A 27326-nucleotide genomic window follows, 5' to 3' on the forward strand; every position below is an offset into this window, starting at 1 on the left:
TACGAATATTTGTGAATTCGTGTGATTGTGTATACGAGACATTCGCATCGCAGTGAGCGTACAACAACAATAACAAAGCCACGAACGCATGAGTATATGCGAATCTATGTGAATCTCACAGATTGTTCCTAGCCCCTAGAATCAAACACAAAGTGGTGTGTATTGAGCCAAAGAAAATGAAACATGAAATGTTGTAGTTAAAATCGTTTTGATTTTTTCATGAAAAGTACTTTTTTGAGTTTTTAGTTGATTGCATGGTATAAAAAGACTTGGTGAAGGGCTGGTATCCGGAAGAATTTTATTCATCTGAGCGCAAAAACACTTTGGTTATGATTTTGACCTTATTCACGGCAACAAAAATGAGTTTTAGTTGATTTTTGTCGATTTTTCATGTTTTTTCCAACTTCTAATGGCCATATCTCGAAAAACAGAGTTTTCCCAGATATAAGCTATATGTCAAATTTTAGCTCTAATTTGGGGCAATATTTGAGGCAATTTTGAAAAAATTCGTCGGAGCCGTTTTCGAGAAAATGGCCGATTTGTTCAAGGCCAGGTGACCATTTTTTGGGTTTTCAGCCCATAAGACCATGCTAACTTCATTTTTCAAAGCTCAAATAGGTGCCATTTGCTGGCCTTGAGACCTTTCCAACGATACCTAAAAGTCTGAAATCGGTTGACAGGGTTAGGCACAGTAGCCATTGGAAGGAAGGCCATTTTTTGAATTTTCAAAGGCCGGCCAAGGCCAAAATGGCGGCCGAATCAAAAAGTGGCGGAACAAAAAAGTCTTAGTTTTTGATATAGTTCAATGCCTGAAAGTTTGAAAAAGATCGGACAAAAAGGACGGACGGACGGACGGACGGACGGACGGACGGACGGACGGACGGACACACAAAACTATTATCTCAGAATAATTGGTGGAGACGGAAAAGACAATTTTCAAATGGCCATAACTCATGAACTGATGGTCCGATTTCGACGTTCTTGGTCTTGTTGGAAAGGTCTCAACGACAAGCTTCAGAAACATGTTTTGAGATGACTGGGCCGCGTCCACCCCCGGTAAATGGTAAAAACTGAGAATTGTTCCAAATTTTTAAGTGGCCATATCTATGGAGACGGTTGGTCGATTCCCAAGTTTGAATGCATTTTCTGGGCCTATGAGCCAAGGGCTTTCTGACGATACTTCATTCATACCAAATGGCCGTTTAGAAAAAAAGTTCGAAATTGCGTGTATATATAGGCGAGTTCGACTCTCAGCACAGGGGTGCTTTCGTCACTCGCGCCTGCTGTCGCCGGCTGTGATCCCGAAAATCAAATCTCCGAGAAAAAAAATCCCGAAAGTGAATTTCCCGAAATTGAAAAATTATGATAATGAATAGAGTTAACAGAATTAAATTCAGCACAACTTCATTTTCCGAACTTCTTAGAATATGAATATCAACACTGCGGTTTCTTGACAGTACCCATATAAAATAGCCCCAAAGCGTCAACACCGTGCACCGAACCTTCACTCTCGCTCGCTGATTTCACTCTATGCAATATTTTTCCAAAGTTTAAAATAAAATAAATTTTTTGATGCTGATAAGATGATCTTATTACTTATTACAAAGTAATCTGTAATCATCTTATTACAGTAATAAAATGAAAGTAATAAGTAAAAAGTAATCAGTTACTTATTACTTTACTTCTATACAGACTGGAGCAGAAACATTATGATAATTCTTATTTTCTTATGAAAGGTGGCTTAATGAGAACAAATTTGTTATAAAAACATTTTCGGGCAGAGTCAATGCACTGCACAAAATTGCAATTGAGAATGCGGGTTCCAATACTTTCATAAGATTATGGGAGTGCTCAAAACTGAAGAATTGTTTTTCGTTAATGCACATTACCAATGTTTTGAAAAAAAAATGTATGCTGCGATTTATATTTTCTTTATTTTGAGAATACAGTGGAGCCTCGATTATCCGTCCTCCCATTATCCGTCACCTCTGTCAACCGTCACGCTTTGCGGAAGTGAATTTTTTTCAGTTCATTTTACTTGAACATACGAATAACGTCGCCGACTGAAATTTATAATCAAAATCAATTGTGTTTCGCTTGTACATTCGTACAATAAGATTTGAAATCGAAGGCGTTGCTACCGAAAACATTTCTCGTATTGGACAATGCAGAAAATCTATTTTCGTATCTAACATATGACACCCATAGAAAAAGAGAACAACTTATGAGCTCTTTATCCATAACTGAGACGGAAAAATCTTAGAGCAAAAAAGAGACAAATAAAGTTGCGAGCAAAAGTGACACAACTCAGCATTGAGTGGAAAAGACGTTTTTTGCATTTTTCTCGCTACTGGAAATAGATAACGATTAGGTGTCTTCAGCATTATTATAGAACATCAAAAGAACTACAAATCTTTTTCCAACAGGCAGAAAAATGCAAAAAAACGTCTTTTCCACTCAATGCTGAGTTGTATCACTTTTGCTCGCAACTTTATTTGTCTCTTTTTTACTCTAAGTTTTTTTCCATCTTATCTATAGAAAGAGAACTCATAAGTTGTTTTTTGTTCTATGGGTGTCATATATTTTCTACATCACCCGATTTTCCATCATAAACTAATAATAATATGGAAGTTTTGATTGGTTGGGCTTATTTTATGAAAACCTCGATTATCCATCTATTTTAAAAAGTACGGACAATAGTACGGAAAAGTTCGGAAATACGAATGTAATTCTTTTCAATGTTTATAATTGTTTTCTATTTTCAACAGATTGTAAAATGAATTCAAAGAAACTACAAAGTCTCCGATAGGGACCAAATAAACTCATACATAAATAGTTTTGATGCTGCAACGAAAACATGCTAACGTAAATGTATTTTTCCATTGCTCGTGTACTATGTACATTGGACGGCCCCAATTCAGTCAATAGATACACGGTTAGTTCATTGGTATACGTGAATTGAGTTTGTGGTGGTATACGGCATAATAAACAGTGTCCATGTGTGGGTATCATTGAGCGAGTTACAAACAGACAGATATGTAGAAACTTTTGAATTTAACGTCGATTGTAATTTTTCAGGATTAAATTTCGTAAAAAACGGAGAGACAATTTATAATTTAGCTGACCCGTTTCGCTTACTATTGCTGTTATACGAATGAAATTGAATCCATTCCTACCAAAACATTTAGGTTGTGCTCCTATTATTTGTAAGAAAATACATCAAATTGCATTAAGTCAAGGTTTGGTGGAATATGTATTAAATAATAGTGCAGAGAATTGCAGTGCACCAACGTTTTTGTTTTGATTTGGCATTTCCGTTTTCGTTTAAAGATAATCAATTATAAAATGGACTCTTTTGCACAACAAATGCTCAATGAAATCGATCGTCGTTGTAAAATATACCAATTATCAAACAGTTCAATAAGCTTGAAGTATGAGTGCAATAAAGAAGAAAATCAGAATGAAAGTGACAATATTCCAAAATTGCAAGAAGAAGTTGCAAAGGTGAGTTATTGTTTTCTGCATGTGTGGTTGTTTATCGTATAATATTAATATTGTTGATTTCTAATTGAAGAACGAATTGAAAGATGTGGAATTTCACACAAAGGAATCAGGAATCGAAATGAAAGACCATATGAAAACAGAAATGGTTTATGCAAATAGCAATGTTATCAGACGTAGTGAAGTGGAGAGCTCAGTCAAAACAATTTCTGTTCCTTTGGGTCGTAAGCCCGCACTACCTCCAAAACCACCTAAACGTCTCGAATTAAAAAATGCGAGACAAAAAGGATTTGTGCATAATGCATGCGCTGCTATTTTCGATAGAATGTCACCACCAGACAGAAAAGATCCGGCTGAAATGTCCCTCAAAGAACGTTTGGCATTGTTTGAAAAGAAAAACAAAGTCAATACTTTCATACCAAAAATGTCGCAGGATATCTCTACATCAGGTAAACAACTTTGCGCAAGGAATACCGAAGACCAAATCATGGCACCATTAATATCAAGTGCAACGATCGTGGAAAATAAATTTGAAAGTAGGTTAAAACCATAGCATATTTGATATTCTATTCAATATTTTTTAAGAGTAAAAATTATTTTAAATTTCAATTTGAAAAAGTGTCATCATCAATAATGATTTCTACAAGAACATATGAGGATGAATCAAATGGCAAATCTAAATCAACTGTGTACGAATTAACATCCGAAGTTTGTGATAAACAATTGGTTGGTGATTTGAGAAGCAAATCAAGAAAAAAACAAACACCAGTAACTGGACAACTGCAAAATATCATGGACGGCACCAGAAGTTCATTGCCAAAGTCTCGTCCACCGCCTCCCCCGAGCAAATCCAATATGAGCAATAACGTGAAAGTATCTAATCCTCCCAAAAAAGAAGATTCACATGTTGAAGTTAATTGTTCACTAAACAATAGGAGAAGTGGTAAATAGATATATTTCAGGTTTTTATCAAGCAGAAGAAGCAATGACATTTATAGCAAGTGTGAATTTCAGCAGCTGTTCTTCACTTGTCGCTCCCAAACAACTATTATTGTTGTTCTGAGATGAGCGTAGTTGATATTAAATTTTTTTAATTCTTCAGGGCGTAGCTATAAATTTTATATAAAAATGACATTCCTTCCTATGTCTTATTTTTTACAAAATAATTAGATTGATTATGATAACTATATTGGATTATACTAGCCGAAAAAGTGATAAAATCGTTACAATTGATCGTAAACTATTTTTTCTATCGAAATTATTTTAAATTCAAATTGAACCTTCGAAAGCGACACTTGAATCCATTGTACGCCAAAGAGCCCCTTTTTACTGTTTGCGTTTCAATCTTTTAAGCCGTAATTACATCAGCAATATGCTTCTCTTTTGTGAGACGGGTCAAATCTGCCCATTTTGAATGGGTGCCTATAGGCAATTGTTAACGCAAATGCATCCATTACCAAGCGTATGTACACGTCTGAATTTGGGCCCGTATTTGTGTGTAGTTTCAGTCATTTGTAACGTCACGATGGTAGGAAAAAAACATTAAAAACAAATCAATTAGAATTATTTGAAACCGATTATGAATCAACATTCGATATGGTAATAAATAGTGACGGGTTATTTGAAATGATCCCAACTATGTACCCGCACTTCGGACAAGGCCACAATACTTATTTTAATTTATAAAAAATACGAAAATAATCATTCGAGATTTTTATATTTTAGGAGAGACTTGTGCCACATCAGCTTTGTATGGTGACTTGACAAGAATCGTAACAACTATTGCACCCACAAAAATGAAACCAGACGAAACGATTGGTCTAAATGACCTGCATCAAAGTGGACCCAATTGTACCTTACTCAGCGAATCTAATCAGTATCAAACAAAAGAAGAAGACAGGTGGGATAAGTTTATTGAATGTTTATTATTTTTCTGCTGCGTTGCATAATTGTTGTATGGGAAAACAAAAGTACAAATAGTGTAGAATGTGACCGCTATCCTAAAATTTCATACTCCGTCTGGTATCTGACCATTTATCTTATCTTATCTTATCTTATGTTGTTTATGCATATAAAACTGGTGTACGTGTAAAAATAAAATTAAAAAATGAAGTCATATATCATTTCTTACCCAAAAAAAACTAAAGAATGTAAATGTCTCAGATGAATTTTTTAATATCCATTAGAAAATTGCGGTATAATTTCAAACTATCTGATGATAATTGTCAATTATTTCATTATTTATATTTTCTGTACATGTACTTAATAAATAAACTTTTGAGGCCTTCACTGTGATCAACCTTTCTTCTTTAATAATTTGTTCAATCTTTTATTATGGTTCCATTTTTGCCAATTAACCCACTGTTTATCGCTTATTAGCACTACGTGGTAGGTAGTTGACTTCTTTTTTTTATCCAGTAATAAAATCTTCTCAGTTCACTTTTTAATATTGAAAAAAATAAAAATTAAAAAGAAGCACTACAGATTTAGTAATAAACTGTATGTGTCATCATGAAATTTTCATTATACAATAGAATATTCATAACGTTTTTGTTTCTGAAAAATTTCAAATATCATTTATTCGGTTCAAAGTTTTATGCCAGTGCACTTCTAATGCGATGATAAAGTAATAATAATAATATCAGGTAATGTACTTTGAACGCATTCATTCTGCGTTCTGAACAACTTTGACATGTTGTGCATAACATAAGTTACGAAAATTTCCATTACAGACTCCGAACAAAAGGGTGCGTTTTGCATGGGATGCACAGTAATAAAACGGACCCCACATTGCAGTGACTACATTGATAGCTGTTTTTTTTATAGAATTTGTATTATTGTAAAAAATAATTGAAAATTAAAAGTGAATATGTAGAAATGGTCTGATAATTTCGTCTGTGTGAAGAAGAGCGACCAAGACACACTCTAAAGTTATCTTACGATCATATGAAGCAAATTGAAGAGTTTTTGGATCGGTCAAATATTGCATTAGTTTTGATTTGCAATTGGAACAACAAAGGAAAATATTCCTAAAATAAAACACATTATATTTATATTTGCTGTCATGCTGGTTTTCAATTAACTATAAAAATGTTTGTATTGAAAAAAGAACTTAGTGAAAGATAACATATTTTTAAGTCTCATTTAATTTTCGGGTTTGCTTTTCCAAACTAAAGAAATACAAAAGAATCTTATAAAAATTCACTTCATCCGAATAGCAGAAGATGCATTTTAAATTTTGAATTCAAGCGCCCATTTTTTTCGATGAATTGTGTCAATGTTTCTAAAATCAAACATAAGCATACGAAATGCGGTGCAAATGTCATTGTATGAGTTATGTGTCCGAAATGCATACTTTTCCGTACCGATTTTGACAGCTGTAAAACGCTAAAACTTGATGTTCGTGCTGTTGTTGCTTCTACTGCTGCTGCTTCTTTATTTCAAAAGGAAATTGTCAAAATGTAATAGTACATGGGGGCTCTCCATTGAATTAAAATGAAGCAAATTTTATTTTCTTTTCAAATATCTTAAATTTACACATTGTGTAAATAATCATATAGTGTTGGTTTGTTCAAAAGAATTTAAACTGAACTTTGTTTAATTTGTGCTGTATTTTAAAGTTGAATGTGAGACGAACTTCATTTTGTACAAGAGATATAGACAGAAAGATACGAAGAATCTGAAAACAAAATTGTACATATCGTCATAAATGGATATTATTATCATTCGTTACAAAAAAGTTTGTAAAGGTCTGTGCAAGCAAAATTGGTGAATTATAGCAAAAAAAGAGTCTAAATTGGTTTTTTGTTTGATTGAATTACGAAAATTTGTACATTTGAGTTTGACATTACCCACATGTAATGAGTGTATGTATATGATTTGTGTGAATTCATACATTCACAAAACATCAGGAATGATGAAGTGAAATCATTTGACTGAAATTAAATAGAAACCGAATCAATTCAAATATTTACAAGATTGAAAGAAATTTATACCAATATCTTTATAAGTAATGAATTTATACGATAAAAAAATAAAAATCCAAGGACTAAATGGCAGAGTGCATATGCAAATGAGTGTTGCCATGGTTTATGATAAAGAAAAGTGCACGAGAGTGTTTCTCAAATAAATAGTTTAAGGTTCAGAGCAAACTATGTTACAATTTGATGGATTCTCAGGATTGAAAGACCTACACAATATTATGCCATTGAAATGTTTGTGACCGCATTTGACTTCTTCGGCACAATACATACACATTGTATTATTTACATTGCCTTATGTCCATTCTTAAATGTATTCATTTGCATCTAGCTGTTGGAGAAATAACTCCGATTTTTTATTTAATTTCAGATGAAGTGATACACACAAATACTGACACATTAATGAAAATCTGATGCGGTTTTATTGGCAATAATCAATTATCTCCAAAACAAATATCAAAACGCCTCATTTATATCTGATTACACTGCACCCGGTTGTGCCCGAAGTATTACTGTAATGGATAGAAGCCGCGGCAGCAGTAAACATAGTAAAAAACGAATGAAGAAGTCAAGCAAGAAATCAAAACGACATCGAAAATCTCCATACATCGATGAATACGATTCCAAATGTGGTAAAATACATTCATCCAAGGATGTTTTGCCATCGAGTAAATTAGTTGAGTACTCCGATGTAAGCTCTGAAGATTTTTCAGCACCAGAAGCGGGAGAAATTCAAGACGAAGAAAATGCTTATTCGTTCAACGATCGTGACTGCCAGAAGTAAGTGTTTCATTAAATTTCTTTTCTTAGAGAATTCTAATAAAATTTCATCTTTTAGTAATGGTAATTCTTCGAGTCGCAATAATGCACCTTCATTAGCAACTGGAAGTGTCATGGATGTAGATAATTCTAAATTATCTTCAACACCACCACAGCGGAAGTTGGAAGTTGGGTCTCCTATTAGTTCATCATTATCTTCGCATTCTAGATCAAAAATGAGTATTTCATCGCATCACCGCCACCAAGTAAAAACAATAAAAATAATGCGGCATTTAATATATATTTGAAATATGGATCTAAAAAATCGAATTATATGTTTTCAGCATTCGCCTGCCTCATTTCATGATGAAAATGAAGATGACGATGACGACGAAATTAAATCGGATGGCTCAAATGAAGTTGAGCGTAAGAGAAAGAAGACGAAGAAAACAAAGAAGAAGAAAAATAAGAAAAAAAAGAAGAGAAAACGAAATAAATCCATTTCAAGCGTTGAAAATATTTCCGATAATGATTCAATGCTGGATGATGAGTTAAATTTGACACCACCGATACGGAGTGAGTCCCCCACACATTGGGGAAAACAACGATATACACCAAACCGTACGGATACTCTATCAAAATCACCAATGACACCGCCAATCAGACCCAACAGCAACATGAGCATTTATTCAGATACAGGTAAAATATTATTCCACAATCGACTCTGTAATATAGAACGGATTAATTATTAATCTTTTGAAATTATCAAGCATAAAAATCTTATTAGATTAATATCTAATCCATTTGTATAATATATATCCGAAAATATTGCCAAGGCTGATGATTTAGTAAATGGTCCTGGATTGACAAGGTTCATTTTATTTTTGTTGATTTTGTAAAACAATTGAAAATTTATTTATTTCATCCTCGAAAATTACTTTGAACACTCCAACAATATATTCACGAGATAAGCTATGAAACTATTTCGATTGAAATTCGACTTGAACAAAAATTGTTTTTCTGGTTGGCTCAATTACCTCAGTGCCACATATACAACAACGTCTATCACACCGTTCCATCGAAAGAAGAATCAATTGGTTATTTTTTTAGCAACAAAGAAGTACCGTTTCCCATTGTTGCATAGCTTTTTGGAATTTACTTAGCCCACAACTAATTCGAAATTCATACTAGAATCGCGCTGAATCAAATTCGTTGTGAGCCGATGCAACAGTACCAGGATACAATACAAACATGAGCGGGAATGAGTGTGACCATTGTCGAATAAAATAACAGTCTCTGTGTTAATTTTTCATGGAATCATTTTTGTTAATTATCTTTACTATGGGATTAGATATTAATCCATTGGATTTTTCAGCTAAAAATACTAATGGATTTATTAAAAGTCCATTCGAAATTACAATCTATCATTAAAATTTTGAGCGACAATTCAACTTATCATAACACCTTTTGATGGTTATTTGTCATAAGCGCAAAAATATATTGCATCATCCCCACATACTCCACCATTAGTGCCCAGAAAAACAACCGTAGCTGCATACCATAATAGCCCGATAGATGTGGATGCGAACTCAAGTGGAAGTCATTCACATTCACATTCGCATTATCGATCTCCTGGTAGTAATCGAAGAAATGCATACAGTCCGCCGCCACACAGTAGCAAAAGGAGGCGACCAGAAAGAACTTATGAGCGACCTTCAGATTACCCATACTCATCGAAAAGAAATACGGATATTCAGAACCATCGGCATTCTCGTGAACGAATTGCAGATACTTATGATCTGACATCCTCGACCCGTATATTGCCTTCAAACAGAAAGCGCCGCGCACCACACAGTCCGTCGCCAGTTCGATTGAGTAAACGACATTCCCGTAGTCACAGTCCACGAGCATTTCGACCAGTTGGTTCTCCGGTGTATTATTCATCGCGTTCTAATAGGACCAAAAATGACACATCACCACGGGCCGCACGCTCTCCAACTCCCCCAACAAGAAAACTTAATATAAATAATAAAATTCCGGACACAAGTTTATTCGCTGAATTAGTTAAAGACAAACACAAACGAGATAAGGTTTTGAAAGAAATCATTGACAAGCAAGAGGAAAAGTCTGTTAATTCTGGTGGTGAAAACTCAAATAGTGCTATTACGAATAACAATAATTTGGTAGTAATTGATACAGGTATATTTTATCAATTTAATCGTTAGCTGAATAATTTGAGAAAACATATTGTTTAAACCATTAAATTTTATTTCAGTGGATTCAGCGAGTATATCAACAAGTTCAGAAAAAACCAACGATCTACAGACATCGAACGGAATGAAAGATGCAGTATGCTTAGTTGACATTCCAATGCCAAGTGCGGATGAAAGTCAAAATGATAAAACTACCTCAAAAGAAGGAATTACGACATCTAATGCAAAAACGACAGAAAAATCACCAGGGGAAGAGAGTATCAATTCGTCTGATAAAACACACACCGATCTGCATCGACAATTCAATCTCATTTCAGTACCACCACCTCCACCGCCGAGTGAACCAAAAGCCACATTTGTTTCAAATATTGTGATAGCCACACAGCGCACGGTAAACTTCAATATCCATTAATGATTTTCTCTTGCCAAAAACTACCTTCAATACCTTATTTGTATTTTCTATCATTATTAAAGGAGACGATAATTAATACGACAGTTGATTATTCGCGCCCTCAAGCGAAGGTAAACCATCGACTTTAATTTAATTATTCATCATGTTCTTTTATGTGTTACTGCCAACTGAAAATTTCAAAAATTAAGGGGAAACTAAAATGTAATTGACGTATTTATCAAATAGCAAAATCAATCTACAACTTTAATGAAATCAACTACTACGACGATATCGAAGCCAAAAAATCTTACGAAATTGCCAATGCCTCCAGGGGTGAATGTGAATGAGCTAGAAGATATTAATACACCTAGCCCACCACAAAGTACGAGTCCAATCTGTAAGCAGACAAAAACTACTTCCAATAAACCAGCAACATCTGGTGTTACAAATAAGAAAGGTGGACTTCTGACATTACCAATGCCACCAATGGTTCCTGGGAGTGAAGACTTGAGTGGAGATGATGATTATATCAGTTCACCAGTCACATCAGGTCATTCATCAAGCTTCAAACAAAACAACAGTGTTCTGCATGTGTAAGTTTAATCATTGTTGTTTTATCAATAGAGAGAGCAACTTTCGAGTTCATTTCCAAAATATAAGATAGGAAGGGAATCGTTACCGCAAGAAACAAATAAATCTCGTGAGCAAAAATAATACAACTTGAACTCAAGGAGTTATCACACTAGCTGAATCATTTTGGACGTAAGATTTTTGCTGTCCCTCTGTTCTTTCAATCGATCTTGAGTCATTTTATTTTCTCTGTTTACGTCAGCATTGTGCTGAAATTCCATTGAATTATGTGGGAAATCTTCGCATTGTCTTCAATCGAATTCACTATTGATCATGATTTGGCAAGAAGATGAAGTCCGTATATAGAATATTCACTTATGCATTTGAATTTATGATGGGGCATATTGAATAAATTCAATAAAATTAGAGACAGTAAATCCAGCCGTGTAACTTTTTGACGTTCACCAAATGCTCGAAGAAATTCGCCACAGTTTGGAGCTTAGCAATGCCACGATAATTTCCGATTTTCAATTTTGTCCCTTTTTTGAATATGGGTGACACACTCGAGCGCTTCCATCCGCCAGCAAATGGACCAGCCGTCAAGAGTTCGTTGAAAATTTGCGTGAGTGGACGTGCTAAATGACTCGCACATCGTTTTAGTACCATTGGTGCACACCATTGGTACCCGTTCCATAGTATCGATGTTTTGCAGCTCTTACAGCACAAAATCAATGTCGAGCTTTAAATCTTCAATTGGCTATGACTCTCCAATTTGTTATTGCTTAGCGCCTTGTTATGATGAGTCATCAAAGTTGCCCCAAAATAAACCTATAATTAAATTACCAGCTTTAAGAAAGTGACGTGGTAGATGGGTCAACATCTATCACAGCCGGCGACAGCAGATACGAGTGAAGGAAGCACCCTAGTGCTGAAAGTCGAATTCGTCTATATATACACGCAATTTTGAACTTTTTTCCTGAGTGGTCATCTGAAATGAATGAAGTACGACTAAAAAGTCCCTACATTATAGGCCCAGAAAATGTGTTCAAACTTGAAATCGACCAATCGCCTCCAAAGATATGGCCACTGGAACATTGAGAGTAATTCTCAGTTTTTCCCATTTTTCGGACGTTGAACGGGGCCCGTTTATATTGAAACATGTTTAAGTTAAAAGTTAGTACATAATAGTTTTATCTGTTTGTGTGTCCGTCCGTCCGTACGATTTTTGTTCGATCTTTTTCAAACTTTAGGGCATTGGAGTATATAAAAAATTAAGACTTTTTTGTTGAGCCACTTTTTGATCTAGCCGCCATCTTGGCCTTGGAGGCCCTTTGAAAATTCTGAAAATGGCGTTCCTTCCAATGGCCACTGCGCCCAAACCAGTCATCCAATTCCAGACTTTTGGGTATCGTTGGAAAGGTCTCGGAGCCAGCAAAAATTGAATTGACATGGTCTTATGGGCGGAAAACCGAAAAAATGGTCACCTATGGTACAAACCGGTCATTTTCCCGAAAACGGCTCCGACGATTTTTTTTTTTCAAAATTCTCCTGATTATAGCCTCAAATCAGAGCTAAAATTTGACATATAGCACATATCTGGTTAAGTTCGTTTCCTAATAGTTAGAAAAATCATGAAAAAACGCAAAAAAGTGACAAAAAGTCATTTGTTGGCGAAGATAAATATTGATAAAAATTGGTATTGTATTTAGTTGATATTAATGAAATTTCTAGAGATACCGACCATTTGCACAGTCTGTTTATATCATAATATCAAGTGAAATTGTGGAAAATGGAACTGTTTCTTGAGATTTCAAATTTATTGCGTTCATAGTCAAATGTGTGAAAGAACATAGACTTACTGTTAATTTTATTGAAAAATTCTATTACAAAACAGCTTTGATATCGAATAAAAAACTTTAACAAAGTCAATTCTCGTGCCGAAAGCGATTACAAAACTTCTTATATTAATTTAAAAAAATCATTTCGGTGCGATGTATGAACGAATGCAAAATAGGCAAATTGAAATCGCTCCAAAACGATCTTTTTAAATTGATATCAGAAGTTTTGTGTTCGCTTTCGGCACGAGAATTGACTTCGGTAAAGTTTTTTATTTGATTAAATATATATAAGCTAATAAATGTATTTAATGTTATTTCTAGAAATAGCGGTGGGATCAGCAACAAAAAAGATGTAAAACGTAAGCGGCCGACTATTTTGCATCGAAGAAATTCAAGGAGTCAGACAATCAAAGATTGGGGAGAACGATGTGTCGATGTATTTGAGGTTATAGCACAGATCGGAGAAGGAACTTATGGACAGGTTGTTGAAAATTTTGATATAAACAGTAGTGACACAGTACAGTAAAACTATAAACAACAAACACAAAGTTATCGCCAAATAATGAAATGGTGGTGTAATTTAAATTCTCAGAGCCGTGACTTTGCTGTCTGTTCAACAGGGACTTTTGATTGCGTTGGTATATACGTAACACACTGTATGTACTGCGTCGGTTCAATTGTGTGTTCATGTTCATGCTTGTTAGAATTGGCGTGTTCACAATCTGTATACCAACGCAACCAACAACCGCTGTTGAAAACCAATGATATATAAATGTAAATTCAGATAGTATTTGAATCAATAATTTTTTCTCACATATAGGTATATAAAGCGAGAGATAATCAGGCAAAGGAAATGGTGGCATTGAAGAAAGTCCGCTTAGAGCATGAAAAAGAAGGTTTTCCGATAACTGCTGTACGTGAAATAAAAATTCTAAGGCAATTAAACCATAGAAATATTGTCAACTTACGGGAAATCGTCACCGATAAACAAGATGCTTTGGAGTTTCGTAAGGACAAAGGCTCATTTTATTTAGTATTTGAATATATGGACCATGATTTGATGGGTTTACTGGAGTCTGGAATGGTTGAATTTAATGAAGAAAATAATGCTAGCATAATGAGACAGTTGCTGGATGGTCTTAACTATTGTCATAAAAAGAATTTCTTACATCGGGATATCAAATGTTCAAATATTTTATTGAATAATAAGTGAGTTAAAAATTAAAATTTTATATAATTTAATGTCACAAGCCAAACTTTATGTAAAATAAATAATACATTAAAATGTATCCTCAGGGGCGAAGTCAAATTGGCCGACTTTGGTCTAGCACGTTTATATAATGCAGAGGATCGTCAACGTCCTTATACAAATAAAGTGATCACACTGTGGTATAGACCACCTGAACTATTATTGGGTGAGGAGCGCTACGGACCATCCATTGATGTGTGGAGCTGTGGTTGTATTTTGGGTGAACTATTTTCGAAGAAGCCTTTGTTTCAAGCAAACGCAGAAATGGCACAGCTTGAAATGATTTCAAGATTATGTGGAACACCAACACCAGCTGTTTGGCCAAGTGTCATACGTCTACCCTTCTTCCACACATTAAAACCAAAAAAGCAGTATCGACGAAGATTACGTGAAGAATTCATATTTATGCCTGGTGCAGCACTCGATTTACTCGATAAAATGCTTGAACTAGATCCTGACAAACGGATTACTGCTGAGGACGCTCTCAAATCAAACTGGTTAAAAAATGTCAATCCTGATCAGTAAGTAAAATGAAACTGTTATAATTAAAATATCGAAAAATTTACCTGGTTATTCTCCTGGGAGAATATATAACACTTAAGGTGTTTGAAAACTGTTCAGTTTTTGAGGCTGTGTTTCTGGTTTTTACTTTGAACACTTGAAAGGATTCGTTAACACCTGAAAAAAATAGATTTTTCAAAGAATTTCTTGAATTTTTTGATTAAGAACAATCAGTTTCATAGCGCCATTCATTTGTGATATTGAATTTTTAGAGACATGTATATAAACTGAAGATTTTTATTCAATTTAGAATGCCGGCACCAAAACTTCCGACGTGGCAAGATTGTCATGAATTGTGGAGTAAGAAACGAAGACGCCAACAACGTGAACAGGAGTCGTTGCAAAATCTTCCCGGGAAAGCTGGTATGGATGGAACATCTGCGAACTAATTCTAAGAAAAAGTAGAAGATTTTTCAATTTAATGTGAGGACAAAAAGAACAAATGTTTGTAAGCAAGAAGAGAATCGACCGATTTTCCATTTCATAGTGAAATTTATTGTAATAAATTGTTTTACGATAATATACGGCATTGAATATAAATAAACCTTCACCTTTCGATGGCTAAAAAAACACAAGTTTCTTTTCATTTCGTGTTTTGTATTTTAATGAATTCATTTCCTTACGTATGAGGAATGTTCCAGTTGAAAAATGAATAAATACCGTGTAAGATGTTTATTTTTTATTTTTTATCACAGTTTTCTTGTTTTTTGCCTCGTAGCGTGTTCCCTATTTTTGTAATAAAAAAATGACTAGTTTCCATTTAAGCAGCATACAATTCTGAGTAAAATTTTGATGTTCACATTCACACAACATTACGTTTGACATTCAGCCTTCCCCAAGCAAAAAAATGTGTATTTTGAATATATATTTTTGTAATGTTCCACACAGGAAAACGGATTTAGAAAACAACACACTAAGATCAATCAAAATAGGATTTATGCGACAAATCGTGTAACACGTTTGAAAGGAAAACCATTCCAACTACATACTCTGTGTGAAATTTGATTTTTTTGTCAAATGTGATACTATTGTATGGGAAGTACTCAAAATAATATCTTTTCAGGAATTTGGTCCAGGCAAACTGCTATTATTTTTAAAAATAATTGGAGTCCTTGAACAACAAAACACTCATTTTCTTATCCGCAATCTACATACAAAATCACATTTATGGAATAGAAAACTCACCTATGATGGGCCGATGTGATTTAAATGCCACATTATTTTTGACGAGTAAACGATTTAGAGTTCGCTCGACCCTGTCTAATTGGTGTAAAAGGTCAAAAAATGCCACTATTCCAGTAAATGTTTTCAACTCGCAATATGTCATACAGAAAATCGCATTTTCCACCCAAAATATGCCCTTCCTGTGTACTTATGAGAGGCTCCTATTTTTTTTAGGGTAATGAACAACAAAATATTCATTTTTCTATGACTTCAGCTTCAATTCAGTGTTTTGTGAAAAATTCGATTTGAGACCAAAATATATTGAAATTGGTATATTGGTATATTGTTACTCGCAATAGAGTTGAAAACATATACTGGAATAGTGGCAGTTTTCGAGGAGGGGAATATGAATTTTGAACTGCAGAAGCGTTGCAACAACGCAACGCATGAAAAATATCTGTGCCGGTATTCTGGACACAATCCGCAAAAATCATGTGGAATTATTTCGAACGTTCAGTTGGATTTTTGGAAGTGGAAGGCAAAGGTCCATTCCAAAAATGTATGTGGGATGATAATTGAACGTTATCCTTCCACTTCTAAAAATTCAATTGAAAGTTCGAAATAATTCCGCATGATTTTTGCGGATTGTGTCCAGAATACCGGCACTGATATTTTGATGCGATATTCCTATCCCATATGAATAAAAATATCCCATAGTAATCTCTTTTTTTTGTCGCCGGATATCTCAAAAAATTTACGAGATAATTGAGATCTGTAAGCGGAGAAAAGTTTTGGCATGTCGAGACGAAGCTTCGGATTGATTTTGACCCCATTCTGACTTACCAATTTCGTACCATAAGCCTCCGAATGAGGACCTGAAAAACCTTGAAAAATGACACTTTTTTATGGGAAGTACCCAAAAAAAGCATAAGTACCCGCAGGGTTTTGGTCGAGGCAAACTTATGTTTTTTTGCAAAAATAATGGGAGTCTTTGAACAACCGAACACCTACTTGCCTATAAATTTGGTCCAAAATCGACATCTCTTGAAATTTTTGAAATTCTGTCATTTCTCGAAATGACACTTTTAATATGGAAATTGATCGAAATAGTTATTTTTTAAGGTCAAAAGTGCTATGAAAAAAGTTTTCATTGAACTTTTGGTTGCATGTTGAGTGGAAGGTAAGTGGAATTTCTGCGGAGCGGAAAAGTTTGGATTACGTATGTAATTCGTTTTATTTTTCGGTAAAAATTGTGATATTTTGATAAATATTTGCACTTTTTGTATGAAGTCTTTTCTGAACCGTGGATAAACTGACTTGATGATTCTCTTGGTGATTCTAATAAATTAATTGGGAAATCGTTTTCTGAAGCGGAAGGATAGAAAAATTGCTGCGGTGCGGATAAGTTTGGATTATGCATGTAATTCGTTTTATTTACAATAAAATTTCATTTAAATATGTTGTACCATTCTAACAATTCGAGTTCATTTCTTCCCAAAGTGATAATCGTATGGAGTGTCTTCATCACTTTCAGAATCAATAATTTTCGGATTCCAGAATCCTGGTGGCGTATCCAGAACTTGAACATTTCTATGATGCTTCGAACAAATGCCGAATTTCCTTGGGGGATTTTTTTCCACGTCACGTCCAAGTTTCCTATGATACTAAAGAGAGATAATCGATAGAGAATTAACAACACGGATGCTTCTTGGACATATATTTATATATGTGTGGTTGATAATTATAATAAAAATGGGAATACAGAAGTGTTTTAACTGAAGTGTAACATGAAATATGTGAATTATATTCATTTAAATAAGGGTAAATACAGTACGCCCCCGCAAATTAGAATTGAAATGTCCCGAGACCATTTCCAATTTGCGGAGTTTTCTAATTTCTGAGGTTTTTTCAATTTCATCCAAAAACGGTGTATCAAATGAAAAACTGATAGGGAGGAATGATTTGCTTAATTGAAAACAATATATTGAACACTGTTCAATCAAGTATTGTATGTAAATAAATGCTTATAAGCAGTTATTTTAGTGATTATAAATATATAGTAAGTCTGTCAGTTTATTTTACTGGATAAACTGCTCCTCGTAACAAACCGAAATAAACGATGACCGACTGTTCTTATTATATCATACGATAGTAAACAGAAAACGTTAGCATTCTATATACAATTTTGTATATGCAAATTCTCTGATGGAACAAATCGGTTTCGATTTGTTAATGACTGATGATTGACGCAGACAATATGGAACAGATTACTCTTGACTTAATTTTAACTTCATGGTAAACGTCGAAAATCTCAAGCTGATCTGCTAATATAGTTATTCAACGAAATGGAAAAGACTTTCATTACGTTTTTTCATTAAAAATGAAGTAAATTTCCCTTTGTCTTGAATGAAATGATTCGGAAAACCCGTAAATTAGAAATTAACCCCGGAAATTAGAAACTTTTCATAAAAATTTTCAAACCTGAAATTCATTTCTAATTTCTGAGGTTTTCCAATTCTCGGGTTTCTAATTTGCGGGGGCGTACTGTAAATTCATGTGTGTGTAATACATTGTTCGCTAAACTCAGCTCACTAATACATAGATCTAAGGTTGTAATGTGTCTTATTCTTTAGAACAGCTTTTTGATAGCCCCAAAGAAATTTTCCTACATAAAATACTACATTCATCTATACAGAACCAAAACGGTATCAACACCATGACATATGGCACCAACATTTTAGTTGTTATTTGCCACATATTTGGCAACCTAAATGATTATGTCATTTGTGAACGGTATGCCGTAAAACGGTAAAAGTGTGATTTATATTCTCATCATCACGGAATTTCGACTTTTGTGTTGTTTTGGTGAAACAACGAATTGAAAGGTACGGTGCCGGATTTGGGCACATGCAAGGCGTGCATTTGCACTGGGCGGCAAAATCCCAAATTGAAAAAAAAATTAAATTATAAATGCAAAAAAGAAAACGTGAAGAGGAAAATAAAACACAGGGAAATGATTTGCGCCAAATGTTTCAGCTGATTTACTGAAAAAATTTCGGCTCGCTCTCCTCGCAAGTTGACATGTATTTTTCAATCTTATTGAAAGAGGCGCCATAATTCTACTTGCACTGAGAGCCAAAACGTCTTGATAGTCGCCACAACGCCTTTAAGCAAATATTTCGGTTTTCTGTGCGATATATCAAAGCCGTGTCAGAAAGAAAATTATCAGCTTTTGGAAGAACTATTAACCCTTTAATGCGCAATTTTTTTATTTTTGAATGATCTTGATATATGTTTAGTTCCACGATAAATGGATTTTTGAAAAATTGCGTAATTATCGAGAAAATCGGAAAAGAGTCAAAACTGTCAAACCGCAATAACAGCCTGAATAAATTAAATTTCATAAGTTAAATTGATGTGTTTTGGTCCTATGAATCAAAATTTGACAATCGAAAAGAATGTACAAACCCACAAGATGCGAGGATGCAAAATTTGGAATTCTGCTGTAATTTCGCATTTTTTCACAGCAGTACAAGTAATGTAATTAATGAAAGATGGTTCAGTTCCCTACATTGGTTTCCCAACAAATATGCAAAAATATTCAGTGGTTTCGTAGTTATAGCGTTTGTAATATCTGGTTACTTTAGGAACCAATGCGTGATAAAGGGTTGAAATTTCTTTGAGAAAATGTTCGTTTTATTTCATAAATTTAGGGCGGCAAAAATACAATTTGCACGGGGCGACAAAACACCCAGATCCGGCACCGGAAAGGTATTATATTCTGAAAGCTAAGATCGTGTACTATCAATGAATAATACCAGTTTGGATAAATATTTGGCGCGTGATATTTTTTGAGGACAAAATTTCGGAAATGGTGCCTGGGGGCTATTCGGATCAGAACTTTTTACACATTTTACGGCTTTATACAAAAGTTTCATCTATTTTACGCATTTCATGTGTTTTTAATGTAATTTTGATCATGTTATCGTGATATTGGTTCACTTTGAGGCTTATTTCTCAAATATTTCATGAATTTTTTGTATTTTTCGTCCTATCTGGATTCCGTTGAAATTGGTACCATTTTTGCGTGTTCTATTAATTCTTTTCTATAGGTACATGTCATCAGCACCGCCCGGAAATAGTGCTGGTAAACCATAACATGTAAAAAATAGTGCTCGAATTTCTATTATATTTAGTTTATCATATTTTATTTCAACATGGTTTTCACGTATGAGCATTAACAACATTTCGTCGTTCCTACTTACATTTTTTAATGTTATTTCATTCATTTTAGTATCATTTCATTCAAGAGAGCTTAAGATAATAGCTTTCCAACCATATATAAAATTTGGAAATTTCTAACAGAAATATAAAATGAAGCTATTACCTCGTTACAGTCTTCACACTCAATCCTAGTGTTTATCATTTTCCTCGATAAATTCTGACCAAGTTGAGCATTAAATCCTTCTTCACTGTCTAAAACATGTTGATAAATTTCCTGTGTGGGTTGCGATTCATTGACTATTATTATTTCGTTTGTATCTTTTGCTAAAGCAATCACACTATCATAAGTTTGTGGTTCTCTTTTTATTTTTGATGTAGATGGTTGTTGCATGACTTCACAAAATGTTTCTTCTTCACACTGAAAAAAATCAAGTAAAAATTATTAACTCAAATACCCCGTCCTCAGGCATATATATTCAAGAAAAAATTCAGGGTTGCGTTTAACTACAGTTTCAACCATTTTTACCACCAGAATAAAGGACAATCAAAAGGTAGGTACATAAATTACTATTAAAGTACAACGTAGCCCTGATAACTTATTAGAAACGAGGTGAAATTTCGATTCTATTTATTCTTTTCATGTTGAGAATAATTGAACAGGAAATCTATCAGCGTGATAATTTTAAAGTTTCCCGAGCCAACTATAGTTATAGATCAAAGACTTTGTTTTTTTCTGGAATTAAAAAAATAATATGGGATATAATTAGAAACGCCCATATTGTAAAAGTAAAAAAGTGAAAAAGTCGCAATTTTGCCAAGGACTTCGAAGTTTCGAATCTTTTATTCGCAATATACCAAAATTTCCCACGTTTCTAATTGATGGATATCTCATTTTAATGTGTTGTCAGGAATATACACACCAAACTGCATTTCATTACCATTTTTTTGAAAACTTCGAAATATTCGACAAAATTGGTATTCATTTATTTTATATGTTCGGGGCGAAAATAGGTCGAAAATCACAGAACTGCCTTCACCATGAAACTTTCAGACAGAGAGTGTTATTTTGCTGTTAAGCAAGCCTGAGCTGAGCTGGGCTGAGCTGAGTTGAATTTGTATTTGAAGAATTCGCGCTGCAAATTTACCAAGTAAATACGTTGAATACGCACGATCGGTGAAAATAAAATTACCATAAAACGATAGCACATTACAAAAATTGTTGAAGAGTTTGCATACGACTCGCTAATGATATCTAGCACATCGAAGAGATGATAGCACTTAATGCAAGAGAGGCGAAAATTGAACCAAAATCTCAGCTTTTATTTTCAATTTATCCAGAATAAAGGCTTACTTTTGGAAAATTTATGGTGGATTGCTTTAAACATAATGAATTTAATCCCAGTTTTTTTCGAGAATTTAGTTGTTGATATTGCGGTGTTGATGAATTTGCATCTATAGCCGTTCTGCTATCAAACAAGCGGCGTGGTGTGTTATTCTTGCTAGGAGCCTTTGAGTGCCATTTAGGCGATTCGTTCAATGCAGTCTGATGACAAAAATAATCATTATTAAAATCAATTCTACCAGAGTGTGAGGTTTTTCACTAGTTACTTTTATGCTAGAACGTTTGCTTAGCACTGTTGGGCTACTTTCTTTCGTGACCAAAGACGTTGATTCTCTTTTCGTTGTTTTGCAAACATCATTTTCCAGATAAAGTTCCTGCAAGATTTTTTTGGATTTAACTGGACTAAATTGTGTTGGTTCGATCACCTCATCTTGGCTATCTTGTTGCTTCTTCCTGGGTGGACTCTCAGATATAGATGATCGAAATGCAGCATTCAAATCAGCATTTGTGTTATCTGGGTCATCTGATGATTCATTGAACATCAGAGACTCCCTTTTCACCCTTTTTCGACGATTCTCTTTCATTTCCGTGGTCAACAAATCATCTGAAAAACTATAAATAAACAAATAAAGTAACTGATTTAGTAATTTATTGACACCGCCAAAAGCTGGCTGAATATTTTAAGTGTGCAGGAAAATGCATCCAAGAATCATGATAAACCTGATCTTTTCGTGCTTATACAATTAGAGTAATATATAAATAGCTTCGATTAAATAATTCTTCTTGACTAGTATGAGAATTGGATCTATGAGATAGCTCAAGCTCATACATAAAACTTAACCAGAACATGGAAATGAATGTAGTTAGCCGCATGTCAACGGTCCAATATAGCTTAAATTATCCATTACCTACCAGGTTTCTTATATTGTTTTTAAAAGTTATTAAACTTTCGAATATTAATAATTTGAGCCTAAAAATAAGAGTCGATTTCGTGGATCGTGAGATATGAATCCCATTTTTCAAACAGCAATCTAAAATTCAAAAATTCAGTACAAATACGTAGGAATTTCTCGAGAATTTGTTTCTCAATATTTCTGGTTTCATTCGCAGCTCGATCCGACCGATTTTAAATTGTTCCATTGATTTTATAATATTCTCATTGGAAATTACATATTTTAAACTTTATTTTAGAAAAGAGTTACCCAATTCCCCATATGAGGAGCGAGATAGAGCATGTGAAAAATATTGAATGTCACTTGTCGAAAAATCAAACCACTGGTTTGTTAATTGGTTAAACGTGTAACTAACTGAATCGTCAAACATCGAAAAGCCTAGAAAAGTCATCGTTCAATTTATCAAAGAGATGATAAATTGAAGGAGAGTTTTACGTCCAATCTAAACGCTGTTGATAGTTTTGAATTTGCAACTCATGTCGAGACCGAAAGATATGCACATTTTAAAATTAATCTTCGTAAAACATTGACAAAACTCAACTCATTTGCATTATAAATAAATAACAAGTCAAAAAACGATCATCAACTCAATGGAAGGCCATATCACAGTCAATGTAGTAAGATTTACAATAATTTTGTGTAGGGGAAGAGGGGGTAAAGTGGGACAGGGGGTAATCTGGGACACACCCATTTTCTCGCGATGGGCAACACCAAACGTCAAAACGATACTGTGCGTAAATGTGCATTAGTGTGGCGATCATTTGACGTGCACAGACTCTCTTCTCAGTCTGATACACACTGCGCTAGAGCACGGTTTGTGTTTTTGCCCCTTCACGCAACAATTTTTTCTCTCCATAGAAACGTGAATATCTCATTCATTTTTGAGCGTACATGAATTGATGATATGTATAATTTGTAGCTAAAGTCGAGTGCTTTCACGTAATAATAAGTAATTTTAATTATTTCTGGTTAGTGAAAATTTTTTGATGTGTGGCGTGAAATTTGGTAACTGGGGGTAAAGTGGGACACTTTGGTGGGGGTAAAGTGTGACAGTTTATTTTTGCATTCTATGCATTTCACGCCACATCTACAGGCCTGCCACAGATTTTTTTCTCTAAAAAAGCTGATATTACCAGTTTGAAAAAGCAAGCAAAAGCTGATGAGATTAATATGGCAAAATCAAAGAAGCAGTTATAAAAATAGTTTTTTTATAGTGTTTCTAGTCGAATCATAACTGAAATTTTATTTTCAATCTTACTTGCTAAGCAGTTGACTTATAAATAATATTGCTAACTGAATTAAATTTGACTTCCATGTTTTCAATATGTTTATCTCGCATCAAGTGTTGGGTCACAGCAGCAAATCCTTTGCTTTTGATGTTGATAGTACTATCGCAGGCTGAACATCTCAACGTAAAATCTTCTTCCTTCTTGAAAAATTCTTTGTATTTCACTTTGCTTTTATCTTTCATTTCGAATTCCAAATTAAACCAATCATTATGAACTTTGCATGACATTCTATTTCACAATAGAAATGTACTTGTTTGATTTGAATGGGAATGTGACTCGTGCCAAAATCGAATGTGAACTGATTGTTGCATTATTATATTTTTGATATTTGGAGCTACTACTTGAGCCAAAAAATGCTTGTGCACTCATTTTCACATCTAGCAAGTGTTCGCCGAATTGGAGAATAACAAAACGGTAATTTCTTTTTATCAGTTTCGCAATTGCCTCTTTACATCGATTTATAAACATGATCTATCAAGTGTTGTCATGCCAAATCGAAGCAATAATAAAAACGATAATTTCTTATTTACATTGATTCGTAAATATGCTGACCAATGCGTTTCAGATAAATTGAAAGGATGACACCGTGTCATAGCACAGTGCCAATGATTCAGAATTAGATTGAGTTAATATTGTCTTCATAAGAGAAAAATGTTTACTTTTTCATTGCTCTGTCTGAAAACGCGTTTCGTATCATTGTTATGATAAGCATTTTTTTCATTGAGATTTTTTTCATCATTTGTGTTAGTTTTCTCATTATTTTTTTTTAAAGCTGAAAAAGCCGAACTGTGACCGAAATAGCTGATAATAGCTGAAGATTTTCGAATAGATGATAATCAGCTCAAAAGCTGACCTGTGGCAGGCCTGCATCTAAGGCATACAAACAGTGTTTATCTTTAAATTTAATGTCGATTTTGAATGTTTGTTGTAGTTTTATAGGTACATATCTATAAATTTGTGCCAAAAAGACGCCATTGGAAGAATCGACGTTGAAATCGGGTGAAATAGCAATGTCCAGTGAACCAAAATTATGATTATTACAGCTAGGTGGTATCAAATATTACCGGAATACCGAGAGACTATCGCGACTCTACTAAGATACTGCGCATCGTCATTTCTTTACTTTTCCAAAAACCGGTAATGCATTTTTTCCCTTCATTCAGTATAATGCCATTGCTTCCTAGTTTTCGAAATAAATTGCCAGTGAAAGTAGATAAAAACAGTCGGAAATTGTTTGAAATAGATGAATTCTCCGAATTATACATGAAATACCAACAAACATTGAGATATTTTGCTGAAAAACATACAAAATGGTGGCTGTCTCAGATTACCCCCACTGTCCCAGATTACCCGCAAGGGTAAGCCCTTCGGAAAATTAGCGCCCCTTACACCTCAGACGGGGCAGGAAAAAAATGAAGTTTGCCAAAAGTTGCCTTTTTACAATACCTTTTCTACGGCAAATAAATTTTTTCAATTTCCTTCAATAGCACCCGAGTTCCGCCTATTTGAAAAAAAGTGTCCCAGATTACCCCCATCTCCCCTATAAATCACAGTTACGTATTATACTCTAAGGAGGGACGTAAGAAAACAATTCGTCAAAACATTATATTAAAAACTTGGTTTCTTTAGTTGCATACCAATGAGATGAAATTTGCTCGGGTGGTCGAAATTTTGAATGGATCAGCCACTTTCAAAGTAGCCTGTAGCGATTTTGAATATGAAATATGTTATTAGATTTGATTAATATCAAAGTCTTTGAAATACATATTGCCAACAAAGCAAGATCTTTTAAATAAGATTCGATATTTTTACGTGTTCATTCCGAGTTTATTATGATCCGTCCAGAACAGAAGACAGACAAATTTGCGAATTGTAAGAAAACAGGGGAAGTTTTTCATACTCAAAAAGCCACACTTCATCACGGGATTTCGTTTTTAATGAATACCAAAAGATAATATGATATATGTATACTCTCATATGAGATTAAAAAGAATTATATTACCAAAAATCAAAATTATTTACCGCTCGGTTTCAAAAGTCCTGAGTAGAGATAAAAGAGAATCGCGTTCATGTTGAATTGAATTTAATTTCTTCCTGTCCGCTACGGTGGACGAAATTTTTTACTTGTTAGATTTTGTTCAGGTAGTCAATATTTAACCACTTACACGAAATTGCATTCAAAATTGTTTGAATAGCATGTAGCACCTCATCTTCAGGCTCGAAGTCGCATTTAAAATTCAACTCAATCGTTTTCGGAGAGGTAGCTTCTTTGGTAAAATTAGAATCACTGACTTCATCTGTCTTTGACATATTTATTGGTTGGTATCTGTAGAACAAAAAAGGATTAATTTAGATAATATCACACTAGCAAAAATGTCCCAATTTCAATTCGTTTTTATGCAACACTTGAACTGTTTAGAATATGAAAAGAAGAAACTCCTTTTTTGACTTTGATTATAACCAATATCGAAAAAAATTTCATGACATTTCGTTTTTCGCGCTTTTTCGTGCACTTCATTTCTTTCACTGCAGCGTTCATCAGCGCCATCTGGTCTAAACATACCAGTTCATCTAATAATAATTAAATCATTATTATTTTGACTTAATTTTCTCAATTTAATTCTTTCAATTATTAAAAAATTATTTGATATTTTTTCATCGTACTTATGTTCCTCTTTTAAAATTTACTTTTGTTTGCAGAACGATGATTTGGTAATCGTCAGCAACGCCACTTATAAAATTCGCATTGTCGAATTATCTGTCAAACCGCACGAACACAATGACAAATAAATCAACTTATTCAAAAAAATTCAGTATCATTAACGGCGTTTGTTTTTCCATATTTCAATAAATTGTCTGATAGTTTTTGTTGAAATTCATCAAATGGCCGATATTGTAGCGAAAAAAGACATTGAAGTCTTGACCAAACAAGTTTTAAATGAAAAAAGTGATATATTGGAATGTTTAAAGCGTGAACACATACAAATCGATTCATCGCTTTTATCTGAGCAGTTCTCTCCTAAGTTTGAGCACGAGTTATACAAAATCACCAAATTGTGTTCAAAGTATACAGATGACGAACACAATGTTATTTCGTTGGATGATATTGAAGATGTTGTGCGAAGTTTTGAGAGGTTGGACAAGAATTTACACGAACCAAAAACACCAGCTGCAAATAATATTGGGATTATTGGTAGTCGTAAAGATATAAATGGATCAAAACGTAAGTAATTCTGAAATAGTTGTAGGTGAGATTGAGAGTAGTGTTTGTTTTCCTCACGACTTATATTTT

The 27326-nt window shown here is 34.0% G+C and overlaps 3 protein-coding genes and 2 long non-coding RNA genes across 29 annotated transcripts; 3 read left to right on the forward strand and 2 right to left on the reverse strand.

Moving 5' to 3' along the window:
• The first annotated feature begins 2965 nt into the window (after nucleotides 1-2965).
• LOC129571040 (uncharacterized) lies at nucleotides 2966-5800 on the forward strand. 5 transcript variants are annotated; one of them, XM_055450803.1, is made up of 6 exons: nucleotides 2966-3001; nucleotides 3079-3206; nucleotides 3331-3504; nucleotides 3575-4037; nucleotides 4121-4444; nucleotides 5227-5800. In XM_055450803.1, the coding sequence occupies exons 3-6, from the start codon at nucleotides 3346-3348 to the stop codon at nucleotides 5448-5450; spliced, it is 1170 nt and encodes a 389-aa protein (XP_055306778.1). In that variant the 5' UTR covers nucleotides 2966-3001; nucleotides 3079-3206; nucleotides 3331-3345; the 3' UTR covers nucleotides 5451-5800. The 5 variants fall into 5 exon arrangements, with proteins under 5 accessions (XP_055306778.1, XP_055306773.1, XP_055306776.1 ...); XM_055450801.1 differs by having other exon boundaries at nucleotides 2988-3206; XM_055450802.1 differs by having other exon boundaries at nucleotides 2988-3188.
• Nucleotides 4668-5752, reverse strand: LOC129571041 (uncharacterized). The gene is made up of 2 exons (XR_008688204.1): nucleotides 5633-5752; nucleotides 4668-4975 (listed from the first exon to the last, which is right to left on the reverse strand). It is a non-coding gene; the product is annotated as an uncharacterized LOC129571041 (long non-coding RNA).
• Nucleotides 5801-6235: 435 nt separating the features above from the next.
• Nucleotides 6236-15632, forward strand: LOC129571039 (cyclin-dependent kinase 12). 19 transcript variants are annotated; one of them, XM_055450782.1, is made up of 13 exons: nucleotides 6858-7367; nucleotides 7451-7759; nucleotides 7852-8261; nucleotides 8320-8506; nucleotides 8585-8939; nucleotides 9729-10439; nucleotides 10516-10844; nucleotides 10928-10975; nucleotides 11091-11437; nucleotides 13574-13733; nucleotides 14073-14461; nucleotides 14549-15022; nucleotides 15313-15632. In XM_055450782.1, the coding sequence occupies exons 3-13, from the start codon at nucleotides 7999-8001 to the stop codon at nucleotides 15449-15451; spliced, it is 3402 nt and encodes a 1133-aa protein (XP_055306757.1). In that variant the 5' UTR covers nucleotides 6858-7367; nucleotides 7451-7759; nucleotides 7852-7998; the 3' UTR covers nucleotides 15452-15632. The 19 variants fall into 19 exon arrangements, with proteins under 19 accessions (XP_055306752.1, XP_055306765.1, XP_055306766.1 ...); XM_055450777.1 differs by lacking the exons at nucleotides 6858-7367; nucleotides 7451-7759 and adding an exon at nucleotides 6236-6593; XM_055450790.1 differs by lacking the exon at nucleotides 7451-7759 and having other exon boundaries at nucleotides 6239-6962; nucleotides 9771-10439.
• A 1996-nt stretch (nucleotides 15633-17628) lies between these two features.
• Nucleotides 17629-26756, reverse strand: LOC129571037 (uncharacterized). 3 transcript variants are annotated; one of them, XM_055450775.1, is made up of 7 exons: nucleotides 26454-26605; nucleotides 26200-26360; nucleotides 26057-26135; nucleotides 22059-22404; nucleotides 21802-21993; nucleotides 20614-20868; nucleotides 17629-17890 (listed from the first exon to the last, which is right to left on the reverse strand). In XM_055450775.1, the coding sequence occupies exons 2-7, from the start codon at nucleotides 26342-26344 to the stop codon at nucleotides 17711-17713; spliced, it is 1197 nt and encodes a 398-aa protein (XP_055306750.1). In that variant the 5' UTR covers nucleotides 26345-26360; nucleotides 26454-26605; the 3' UTR covers nucleotides 17629-17710. The 3 variants fall into 3 exon arrangements, 2 of the variants coding, with proteins under 2 accessions (XP_055306750.1, XP_055306749.1); XM_055450774.1 differs by having other exon boundaries at nucleotides 26200-26756; XR_008688202.1 differs by lacking the exon at nucleotides 17629-17890 and adding an exon at nucleotides 21389-21727 and having other exon boundaries at nucleotides 20734-20868; nucleotides 26200-26615.
• LOC129571038 (uncharacterized) lies at nucleotides 23485-26862 on the forward strand. Its single transcript, XR_008688203.1, has 3 exons — nucleotides 23485-23784; nucleotides 24966-25171; nucleotides 26735-26862. It is a non-coding gene; the product is annotated as an uncharacterized LOC129571038 (long non-coding RNA).
• The last annotated feature ends 464 nt before the right edge of the window (nucleotides 26863-27326 follow it).

The sequence above is a fragment of the Sitodiplosis mosellana genome, unplaced genomic scaffold (genome assembly GCF_009176505.1).
Source record: "Sitodiplosis mosellana isolate CC-2019 unplaced genomic scaffold, AAFC_SMos_1.0 Smas_scaffold_1129, whole genome shotgun sequence".
Classification (NCBI taxonomy): domain Eukaryota; kingdom Metazoa; phylum Arthropoda; class Insecta; order Diptera; family Cecidomyiidae; genus Sitodiplosis; species Sitodiplosis mosellana.